Source organism: Gossypium arboreum, chromosome 2, assembly GCF_025698485.1.
Source record: "Gossypium arboreum isolate Shixiya-1 chromosome 2, ASM2569848v2, whole genome shotgun sequence".
Lineage (NCBI taxonomy): Eukaryota > Viridiplantae > Streptophyta > Magnoliopsida > Malvales > Malvaceae > Gossypium > Gossypium arboreum.
Genome location: NC_069071.1, coordinates 41496841 through 41509314, shown reverse-complemented (window position 1 = coordinate 41509314; position 12474 = coordinate 41496841). Strand labels below are relative to the sequence as shown.

Below are 12474 nucleotides of genomic sequence, written 5' to 3'. Positions count from 1 at the left end.
AAAAATTTAAAATATTTATGTCGTTCAAAATTATTAAGTAATTTGTTTTTATATTTTATAATTAAATTTCAATAAATAAATAATAACCGAAGCTCATAATATTATGACTTATTCAAGTCTTATGCGTGGATTAATATATCAGATTTTTATAATCATCATTATTAATTTATTTCAGTTCAATTAATTACATAAATTTATTCATTTTTCGATTCAAACCTATTTCACTTTGAATCTAAAACTAACAGTTTGGTTATGGTATGCGGAACCTTGTTAGGTCAACCGTCACCCCCTACTTTCCTTTTTCAAGAAAAGAGACCATAGTTGAGTACCCTTAATAGTAGATCAAGCAAATGATGAATTCTCTAATTGCTCATGCGGGAACAGTAATACTACATGTTGGTTCTTAAGCAAGCAAAGAATTGATTGAAAAAAGAAAATCCAATCTTACAACACAAAATACAGCTTTATCATACCTCACCTTTTTAAAATTAAATAGAAAAGCTTAAAACCATGTCAGTACCCATTGCGTGGGTTGTAATCGTTAGCTCAGTTCATGGATCCCGTTTAAGCCATCTGAAAATAAATCAATGGCGTGGATATTTAGTCCTCTTGTCCGCCCAGGCGCCCCACCTTTAAGCGACAACACATCCAGTATGATCCTGCATAAAACCACTACTTCTTAATCAAACACAACCCAGCAAAATCATTACCTGGTATTTAGAAAACGAATGAATGAAAGGAAAAAGAACCATAAAACTTACAAGTTCTTCGCCTCGTTTCCCACTTCTTTCGTCTCACAATTAATGACCATCTTATTGTTGATTTTTGACACTGAATGGTTCGAAGGCGGATCAATCACTTTCGATGCTGGATGACATTTTAAATTAATTCCTTCCCATTTACACTAAAAAGGAAATAGAGGAAATGGTAACCTTCTTACATGGTTTCTGATTAATTGGTGCACTTCCACCTAGCCCTAGGAGTTCCTATAACAAATTAAATTCATCGGATCAGGATACAGAAAGCAATGGATTCTCTCAAAAGAACTTAACATGCATATGATATTGTTCAAGGGAAAAGAGAAATCACCATAAGATTCTCATAACACTCCTCAAGATTATCATTATATAATATATAATCAAAGATGCCCGAGGATTTCCCTTGCTCAATTTCTGCCTCAGCATTCCGGAGGCGCTTTAGGATTTGCTCCTCTGTCTCAGTCCCCCTATTTTCAACATTCTAATTATTAGAATACTATGGGAAAATAGTGTAATTATAAATATCAAATGGACAATTCAGCTTCACCTTGCACGGAGCCGTTCTTCAAGCTCCCTCATCGATGGCGGACAGATAAAAATAAAAACGGCATCAAGATAATTTGCCCTCACGGACCTTGCTCCTTGAACATCAATGTCAAGAATGCACCTCTATAAAATAAAAAATAAAAAGCACCTCAAAATGCAGATGGATAATTTTGATGTAAAGAATGCTACACCTACAACAAAGTTCCATCAATAAACATATATAACTTCAAATCCAAAATCAATACTAGGCACCATCCAGTATCAATAGAATTGTAAAAAGCAAGACTGTTTTACCTTTCCAGAGTCTGCTACTGCCTCGATTGCTTCAATACTGGTTCCATATAAATTCCCATGAACAGAAGCAAACTCGAGGAATTTCCCATGTTTTATATCATTCTCCATTACATTTCGCTCGGTAAAATGGTAATGAACTCCATTCTTCTCCATGCCCCTTGGTGCACGAGTTGTATGGCTGACAGAAAACCCAAACATGGACGGGAATTCCTTCATAAGCATGTTTATTAATGTCCCCTTACCAACACCAGATGGACCGCTAATAACAACCGGCTTTTCTGCCTCGCCAGTCACACCTTTACTCCAGGCAACAACTTCAGTCCCAAAATCTTTCTTTTGTTCCTTAACATATTCAGTGTCCACCTACCGATATAGAAAAAATAAAACAATTATTACCATCAAAATGTTCAGATAGTTTTTATGCAACCACAAGCAGAGAAATTTATAACGTACAGAAAATATCATCAAAGGATCTTAAGTTTTCAAAAATACCAACCTCAAGAAACCAAATGCAATCATCCGGGGTGGAACCCCGAATGCTAATCATTATACGATCTTCATTTAAAAGAATGGCAGAATGGCCCTTACATGTCTTCGGTTTTGTTCCCAGGACTGTAGGAATCACCCTGAAAATGTTACCATAAACAATTAATTTGTAACTCTAAACTGAAACCAAAGAGGAAGAAATTGTGTTAGCCACAAACTGACCATTTCCCAGTAGATTTGTCATAAATCTGAATTCCAACAGATGATGCGGAATCACAGTTTGCCCCACCAATTACAAACTGCCAATAGAAAATCCACACAAATCTTCAATCAGATAAAGGTGATTGAACAACTCACGTAATAGACAACAAAGAGAAGCACTTTATGACAAAAGAACACCAAATTAGGCATTAAAGTATCATACTGTTTTGTCACCAACGTCGGTGAAGGTCTCAAAGCCTTTGGATTTTAAGCCAAATCCGGTTGAAAATCCATTTTGTAGATTATCAACAAAGAATGCTGGGGCTTCTCCCTGATGACCAATAACCAAAATAAATCAAATCACAATTAAGCCACTTTTTCCACCTTTGCTAAACCATAAAACTCAATAGCCTGCTAGTATCCCTTTCTTTTCCTGAGAAAATAAAAATGAAAACCAATTTTCACCCGAATATATCTATATATAAAAAGATGATAGGCTCACCATGGGGAACCAATGCCTCCAAAACAAGATTCCCCCTGATCAATACACATGGAGAGATAAGAGATCAAATAAAAGGAACTCATATTTTTGGGATCTATCAAACAATAAAAGAAGGAATCATGGATGGCATTGAATCAATACAAATTACATGTCAAACAAGAAACCATAATCGAAGGTAAAAGGGAACCATTTTTTAGAGGTATAACAACTAATTAGATTTCTGAAACCAAAACCCAGATTCCAATCTAGCATTACAATCCAAAACATAAAAGTATGAACAGACAGGAAAAAACAACCAGAAATCAGATACAAGCTAAAATAATAAAATTTCAGTTGGGTTTTACGTCAAATTTCAAACAACCCAGGTCTCAAAAACGAGAGATAGAGAGAATAAACTTCAAAAAAAAAAAAAAAAGAACACCAGATGCAATAACATGGCTAAAAAATAAATATAGGCGAAAAAAGGCTCGAAAAGAACGAAACAGATTGGTTAAACACCAAATTCATACCTTTGATAAGAGAAGAAAAAAAAAACAAGTTTATATTGGCTAGGCGGAGGATATTTCCCAAAAGGGATAGTATTATTAGAAAAAATAATAGGAAGAAAAATGGGTATGTTTCAGCTTTGCGATATTCGTTTGGCCGAGTATTGGGAGTTAAATCAGATCAAAACATGGGATTCGGAAAGGAGAAGAATTGCAAGGAAACCTGAAATCCAATCACTCTTTTTATTTTGGTGAAGAGAAAGAGAGAGAGAGAGGTAGGCTTTTCTCTTTTTCGGTTGCATTCAATTAACGAAAACAAGAAGACCCCGTTGGCCCGGCTCTCATTTTCATACGAGGCTGTTGGGAAGCTTCACTTTTTTTTTTTTCAAAAATAAAAAAACAATTTGTTTAATACTAGGAATAGTAAGTTTTCTTTCTTTCTTTTTTTCTTATTATTATTTAATTCGTGCTGTTCTTTTAATGGCTCTTTTCTAGGGGAAATTTATTTATTTATTATATAAAAAAAAGGGAAAAGAACAAAAGAATTAGAAGGCTTTGGCTTAGTCGTAAAGCGGTCATAGGTTAAGATAACCATTTTACCAAATAAATGGCAGGGGCAGCATCAAAGGGGGTTCGGAGCGGCCAAGGCTCCCTTAATTGGAAAAATATTACATTTGCATATTTATTTTTTATAAAATTCTTAAAAAGAGTATATGATCAAATTCAATTTTGGTCTAAAAAGTGATAAATTTTTAATTTAATTTATTAAAAATTATAAAAATATAAGTTAATACAATGATGAAATTGCATTTAGCTCTAAAAAAATGCATAGTTATATTCCGGCTCCTCTAAAATAATTTCTAGTTTCGCCTCTAGGTTATGGCAACTTCAATTCTCTTGAGTGAAGAGGAAGACGAACTACAGCGTAGTAGCAAAAAGGTCAAGCATGACCAAAATCCAAGTCCTCAAATAGTTCCTCGACCATTTCTATCCTACAATGATTCATTAATGGTGTAATGACATTAAAATCACTATGTTATAAAAGTGACACTAATTTGAGATCCTGCATAATGAATTTCTTTGTATAGTGAGATGAGGTATATAATCAATAAAAGAGAAGGTTGATGCGTGTCAAAAGAAGTTAAATCAAGAAAGATGACGTGATATATTAATTTAAAAAAAAGGATTAAATCACAAAGAGTGAAAAATGTTGGGGTTAAAGTATAAATATTTAAAATTTTTAGGGTTAAAATATAAATAGAAAAAGATGGACCAAAAGTGAAAATACCTTAAAGGCGAAAATGAGCCAAATGAAAATATAAAATTTTACTTGGGGCAAAATAGTCATTTTGTAAGAAAGATCATTTTGGAAAACTTACTAAAATTCCCTTAAAAGTGTAGATGAAATTTTAGCCATTGGATTTGCTTAATTAATTATGAAGTAGGAAATATGGGCCCTTAGATCAAAATGATGATGTTGGTGCGATTTTATATTATTTAATTATTATGTTAATAATATTTTATTAATATTTTATAATTTAAAGTGAATATAAAAGGAAGAAAGATGAAGAAAGTTTTTCATACTTTCCATTTGCTTCCAACTTGTATGAGAAATGGAGAAGAAAAAAACTTTTTTTTCTACAATTTAGTCCTTTTTTTGTAAGGTTTATTGTTTTCACCCAAAATTAGTTAAAATTTCCATAGCCACCAAAAAGAAAAAGTGAATTAGAGATCCTAGAGAGTTTGATTGTCATATTGGAAGTAAGAAATTGGAGTTGGAAGTGGATAAAGTTGAGAAGAAAGTGAAAAGATTAAAAAGACAAGTGAGAAAGAAAAGAAAGTGATGGAAATATTATAGACAAAGGAAAAGACGTGACAAAAGTGTGAAAGAATGAGAAGAGAAAGTGAAATCTAGCAAAAGAAAGGTAAGTACTCATATGAGCTTTATTTATTTTCCAAAGGATTAATTTGAAATATGTATAAATTAAGTGTAGTGAATAAAAATTTAGTTGAAAACAATGTTAGTATTAAAGTATTAATGAAAAGTAATATTTAGAAATTATAAGAATTAAAGAGAGAAAATCAAATATTATGAGACATGAAAAGTGATAGTGGAAAATAAACTTGAAGTGTACATAAAGAAATAGAAACAGGGGTTAAATTGAATAATACTCAAATGTGTAGTGTAATTGGAAAACAAGTGATCTTGAGTGAATATTTAATGTGTGATAAGTATATTAAATAATAAGTAATTAAACTAGTGAAGTGACATTAAAGTATGAATAAGTGAATATTACAAATGGAAGTGAATATGAATAAATTTCATGATGTGAGGATCAAGGCTCAAATTTAGGCCTATGGACATGTTGGGTTTACACTACCTCAAGGCCTAATAACGAGTCAAAGGCCAAATAAATCAAATTAAGATTGAACGGTATCATACAAGACTTTATTAAAAAGGTCTTAGACACACATATGAGGGAACAATAAAAATCAAAAAACCAAATCTTGGTCCAATTATGCGGTTTTGGGAGATTTCAAGAATCAAGAAAACCAACATTTCAAATCTTGGAATTCGTAATCCAAGAAACCGAATCTTAAAGCCGATGCATGATGGATTACATGTACGAGCTTAAAAAAGCCAATTACGGGAGAAATAAGAATCATAAGTCCAAGTTGTTGAAAATTAGCCCATTGGGATGTCCACAAGCCCATCATGAAGTTCAGAGAATGACTGAGTTGAATATCAGGCCAAATTGTCAAAGTAGTTCAATTTGTAAACATTTTAATTTCTATCTTATTTTATTTAATAAGTGGGTTAACATGTAAAAATCCATTCCAAAGAGCCATTGGACAAATTCCTTATCATATTTTCACACTTAAACATTTTTTCATGTTAGTTAGTTTGTCATGCTTAGTTGACATACTTATCACATTCCTTAAATTTAATAGATTAATTAGGTGTTGGGAGGATATAAATAGGGTGTCCCCCTTATTCATTCATTCAGTATTCACTTTTGAGTTAATAAAATTCTCGTTGAGTTTTCTTTTGAAGATTTTCTCTTAAGTTTTCTTTTAGAAGAGTTTTAACAATCTTTTTAGATTGTGGGAATCATCTTCAAATCTTGCAATGAATCTTTCTTAGAGGAAAAATTAAAGCCATTTAAAGGGGGTTGTGGATTCATCTTATTTCCAAGGCTCCTTAAGACTTTCTACACACTATTTTCATCTTTTTATCTCTTTTTTTTTTCTTTTTTCTATTTTGAATCTAACCTTTGAATTTATTTAATTCCAGGTCTTATTTCAATCAAGATGGTATTTCTCTTATCTTCTTTGATCAAGAAACATCCCAAAATAAGAGTTCTTTACTTTTCTTGTTGTTTGAATTCTTTTGTTATAAAACAGTTTGCTTTTGGCTTAATTCTTCATTCTACTAAATTTTTTTTGTTATTTTGTTTAAGATTTGATTGGAGGCTTCTTTAGAGTCCAAAAACAATTTTTTCTCTTCCAACAAACCTTATTTTACTCATTATTGGACTCATTTTTGGTTGTCCCTCCTTTTCTTTGCTATTGGGTTTCTTTTAATCTGTTTTTGTTTCTTTTGTTTAGAGCTTAATTTGGTAGCTTATCATTCATCAAGAACGACTCAAAACACTTGATTATTCATTGTTCTTGGTTGATCAAGCCTTCTCTTTAATCTTTATTGTGATTTCTTTCGATTTTATTTCTATTCTTCAAATATGTTTTAACCATTTGTTTTCACATACTTGGCAGCCAGATTTTGTTTGAAATTCATCAAGAATATGGGTTTCCTTAACCAACTTGGATTCCTTCAAGAACCTTTATTCTTAATTTAGACTTCTTGTACTTTTAATACTTGATTTTGTTAATGCTCTTTCAATTTTAACTTGGATTGTTTGCATTTTAGGTTGAGCCAAACTCTAAGTCTTCCTCTCTTCGTTTAGAGCCCTAAGTCAAATCCGCGACTTGGACAAACTTGTAATCTCATTCTGTAAAGTGTAGAAATTGTGAAAATTGACACCTAAGTGAATAAAATAGTGAAGTGATAATAGATGTGAAAATTTAAATATAAAAGTACATTGAATTATGGAAAATAGGTATTATTGTGAATAGAGTTAAGTGTAACAACTATTGATTGAAGAAATTAATAAATTACGTAATATTAAATGATGTTAAAGCATAATCTAGTGCTGAATCAAGGAATGGTTATTAAAATGCATGACAAGTGTATATTAATGGTTAAATGTGAATTAATGAAAATTATTCATGTAAAGAAATCATGAATTAATTTTGTTATAATAATGTATGAAGTAAAATTAACATGTGATAACTGAATATTTAGGAGTATAGTGTAATCGTGGGGAGAATTAAATAATCAAGAATAAGTGATAGAATCATGTAACATATTTATTTTGTGAATATAATAAAATACAAAGTGCAATCTTGATAAGAATTAAGGTTTCGTAATTAATTAAATAAATTTGTGATGTTCATGTTACTCGTGACATTCGTGACACTACGGTGCAATTTGACCGTGCCTCAATGTACGTGTGTCGAGGCTTAGGAAAGTGCAATTGAATATGGAATTATAGTGTGGTGTTTGTACGTGTACATGTCAAATTGTAATATAGTTTTGTTTTTCAAAGAAACACTATGGAAGTAGTCTGAGGATCGTAACCAAGGGAGGTGTAACAGCCCAATTTAGACCCTTGTCGGAACAGTGGCTTCGAGACCATGAATCTGAGTCAAAAAATATTTAAAAATTATTTTCTGTGTTTATTATGTGTGAAATTTTTATACTTTAATTTTATTGTTTGAGTGTCCGATTAAATAAAAGGACTTAATCGCGTAAAATAAAAATTTGGTGGTTAAATGTGAAAGTGATTAATTGTTGTTGTCTTTATTAGTGGAGGCATTTATAATGCAATTATACGATTGGTTTTATAGGGGGACGGTAATGGGCATGATAAATATGGTTCATTAATTTAATTTAAAAGGTTAAAATTGTAAAAATGCTTAAAACATATATATCATAAAACATAAAATTTATAATATGGTTTATATTATCATCTTTATCCATTGAAACTTAAAAAAGAAAGAAAAAGAAAAGAAACTAGGGTTCAGCCATTTCTAAGCTCAATCCGGTACGTGTTTAGCTTAGATTTTGATAATTTTTACGTTTTTGATATCGTTGCTTCGAGTACTAGTAAACCCATGCTTGAAATTTTGATTTTGGTGAATATTTTGAGTTATGCCATTGTTGAAATCTTGTTTTTTTTGTTGTTTGATGATGAAATATGAAAGATATGTTTTAGATTAACATGTTTTGTATTGGAGTTTTTGATGATTTTGAGTAATTATGACTAAATTGTAAAAATAATAATTTGAGAGACTAAAATGTGAAATAAATGAAATATATGGACTTGTATGAATATGGGTATGATTTGGCCTAACATAGGTGTGTTGAAATTTTGCATGTTTTGTGTTTTGTGCAATAGGGACTAAATTGTAAAAAGTGTAAATGTTAGGGGTAAAATGGTAATTTTCCCATTTATGTGTTTTTGGACTAAATTGAATGAAAATATGTTTTAATGAGCTTAATTTGAATATGTTTAGATCAAGAACCAAAGAAATCAGATTTGGATCAGGGGGAAACGAAAGTTGTTGACTAGCTGTCTCGTTCCGTTTTACATTGTCCGAGGTAAGTTTATAACCAAATAGATGTACTTAATTTTAATTAAATGCAAAGTATATATGCTGAAATGAAATATATGAATTAATATATGCTAATGACAAATGTGTATAAGCATGGTAACCATGTTCATGCATTCATTTCAACCGAGTTATGACGTCCGAAAGCCCCGTATGAACCTTAGGAATAGTTAGGATACATATGTCATGACATAGGATTCCGATATATGTGTGCGAGTAAGACCATGGCATCGATATGTGACTCCGATATATGTGTGAAAGTAAAACCTTATCTGGGACAGTGGCATCGATATGTGACTACATGTAAGACCACGTCCAGGACGTTGGCATTGTATGATATGTAATATCCCGAATTAGGGCCTAATCGGAATAGTGGTTTTGTGACCACAAATCTGAGATAGAAATAATTATTTTATAATTATTTTGATGATTATGATATGATTGCATGATTGTGTGAAAATTTCGTGATGAAATTCTATGCCTAAAGTGCTTAAATTGAAAGTAGGGACTAAATCGAATAAGTTGCAAAACTTGCATTCTAGAAGTTTTTAGTATGAAATTGTTTTGGAATATTAATGAGGAGGTCTTAAATAGGAATTTGACCAATTTTAAGTTCATGGACAAAATTAGGACATGGAAGGAATTTTTGGAAAGTTTAGTAGTAAGGGTATTTTGGTCATTTAGTTATTAAAATGAATAAAAACAAAATTAAAAGCCAATTTTGTCCATCTTCTTCATTAGGCCGAAATTTCAAGGGTTCTCCATAGCTAGGGTTTGTTTCAAGCTTCCAAGCTCCATAGTAAGTGATCCCAAGCCCGTTTTAATGTTCTTTACGTTTTAGAATCCGGTAGCTCGATTAAGCTTATGTTAGCAATAATTCAACCTAGGGTTTATATTTGGAAAAATACCCATAGGTGAAATTTGTGTATTTTGATGTTTTATGATAGAATATGAAGTTTTAAATTATGTTAGACAACTTGTACTACTCGATTTTAAGCAAAAACGAGTAAAAGGGTTTAATCGGTAAAAATACCTAATAGTCACAAGTACATGTTAGAGTGAGAATTTGATGTTGCCATAGAAGAGAAAAGTTATCAGCATGTTGTAAAACATAAGAATAAGGAATAAAGTTTAATCCCGAGCCTAGGGGCAAAAATGTAAATATGCAAAAGTTTAGGGGTAAAATTGTAATTTTGCCAAAATTTGAGTTAAGGATTAATTTGATAATGTGAGTATTAAATAAGCTAAATGTGTTATTTTAGATCAAGAAAGACGTGGAATCGACCTCAATCGAGGAAAAGAAAAGATTGTGGACTAAATTGCAAAATCTTTGTATTTTGGTACCAAGGTAAGTTCATGTGTAAATAATGTAGCATAATGGTTATTTTTAAGTTATTGATGTTAATTATATGTTATGCTGAATTTTATTATGAAATGTATGCTTTGTGGTTAATTTCAAATAATATGTAAATTATGTGAACTACTTGTTAAATATAATTGTTACCGAGTATTGATTTCGGCATTCTACAGAAGACGGGAAGGATAAGTGTTCGAGGAAAAAGCCTGTTTGAACCTTAGGAATAGATTAGGATACAAGTGACATGTCACTAGGATAGTTGAGCATCCGAACTCGTTGAGTTGAGTCCGAGTTCACTTATGGATGCGAATGTCTGAACTCGTTGAGTTGAGTCCGAGTTCACTTATGGATGCAAACGCTCGAGCTCGTTGAGTTGAGTCCGAGTTCACTTATGGGCGGGTTACATGATTGCTTGATTGAATATGTGGCACTTATATGCAAATTATCCATGTATCCGAATTATATTCCGATGTGTTCAACGGGTAAAGTTCTACTCAATGGAGGAATATTCGAGATGTAAAGAGAAGTATTGGTGAGTGATGTGAAATGGTTATTTTGGACAGGTATGTATTTAACCCTCGGGTCGAGTACTGATACAACCACTATAAGGTAATAAGATGATGAAAAATGATCAGAAATGTGATATGTGTTTTAGTGATGTATGCTAATGTTGATTGGTATAACTATTTGTTATGTTACTTATTATTTGCATATGAACTTACTAAGCATTTATGCTTACTCCCTCCTTCTTACTCATTGTAGTTTTGGACAAGCCGGTTCAGAGTCGGGATAGGTCAAGGCTCATCCACACTATCCGGAAGATTTTTGGTAAATGGCTTGTAAATTTAAGTATGGCATGTATAGCAATATACTTATTTTGTGTAAATGATCTTATGATATGGTGACAGAATGGTTGAGAAAATATTTGATAATGATAAATTATGAAAATGGCAAGTTTAGATTATGTTTGATGTTAAGGAAAATTATTAAGATACTTAGTGCATAAAAACTCATAAGAGGGATGAAATTTGCCATAAACAGAATACTACAGCAACACTGATGCAAGTTTGAAAATTTACTAAAAATCATAGAAATTGAATTTTGTGATGTATTACATATCAAATTTAAGATTATTATGTCTAGTTTCACATGAAATAAATGAAACAGGTAAAGGAATTATATGTTAGAAGATATTTGAATTTTAGTGAAACAGGGTCATAGCAGTTTCTGAATCCCATGTTCCTACTTTAGAAATTCACCATAAATTGTAAAGACATAATTAGGTGGTGTATTTTATATTCTCAGACTCCTTATTGAGTCTAGTTTTAGGAGAAACAAACTCCATAGTCATATGAATTTTTTACAGAGAGAAATGTGGTTCGTAGTAAACAGAGGTCATACCAGTCAAGTCCTGAAACAGGGGTAACTTTAACTAATAAACTGTACTAATTGGCCCAACCAAAAATTCTAGAAAAAAATTAGTAGATAGGTATATGAGTCTAGATTTAGGGAAAATTTACGGATCTTGATTTTGAGTTTCGTAACTCGAGATATGATTTTTCTTGTGACTGTGACGCAAGTAGCTTAAAAGCTGTGAATGTAGAAACAAATAATCCAAAGTTCTAAAAATGTTAAACTAAGCTTAGTAACACCTCATACTCGACTCCGGCGATGGTCTCGGGTGTTGGGGCGTTACATTTAGTGGTATCAGAGCAGGTTTAGTCCGTTCTCGGACTACGTGTTGTATGTACGGATTTTGCTATACATGCCATATGTATGAATTGTGATAGTGTGACGACTTGACCTTTTAAATGATTTTTTATATAGTAAATGGATCCCGATCCAATTGTGGCGAGATGAAGTAGAGAGTAATGCGCCACCGGCTGAAGGAGCAATACCGATGAAAATCCACCTCCTACTATTGGTCGGGGAGGAGGAGAAAGGGATCGAAGCCTTTCTCCAAATGATGAGTGCATGGTACACTTGAGTTCGTTCAGATCGAACCCAAATGTACGACCTCCCCACCTCCCCAATTCCTCAACCTGTACCCCGATGCCTCAAGGTATGGATATGATAAAATTTCACAGAACCCCGTTGATAGAATTCGTAAAC

At 32.1% G+C, this 12474-nt stretch overlaps 1 protein-coding gene across 3 annotated transcripts; it reads right to left on the bottom strand.

The window, feature by feature from the left end:
* Positions 1-338: 338 nt before the first annotated feature.
* LOC108462391 (guanylate kinase 2-like) lies at positions 339-3670 on the bottom strand. Of its 3 annotated transcripts, none has more exons than XM_017762353.2 (11): positions 3297-3670; positions 2788-2822; positions 2509-2616; positions 2307-2383; positions 2095-2224; positions 1599-1961; positions 1306-1427; positions 1090-1225; positions 941-986; positions 762-867; positions 339-672 (listed from the first exon to the last, which is right to left on the bottom strand). In XM_017762353.2, the coding sequence occupies exons 2-11, from the start codon at positions 2788-2790 to the stop codon at positions 633-635; spliced, it is 1131 nt and encodes a 376-aa protein (XP_017617842.1). In that variant the 5' UTR covers positions 2791-2822; positions 3297-3670; the 3' UTR covers positions 339-632. The 3 variants fall into 3 exon arrangements, with proteins under 3 accessions (XP_017617842.1, XP_017617837.1, XP_017617829.1); XM_017762348.2 differs by having other exon boundaries at positions 339-659; positions 762-831; positions 3297-3646; XM_017762340.2 differs by having other exon boundaries at positions 339-659; positions 3297-3636.
* Between the last annotated feature and the right edge of the window lie 8804 nt (positions 3671-12474).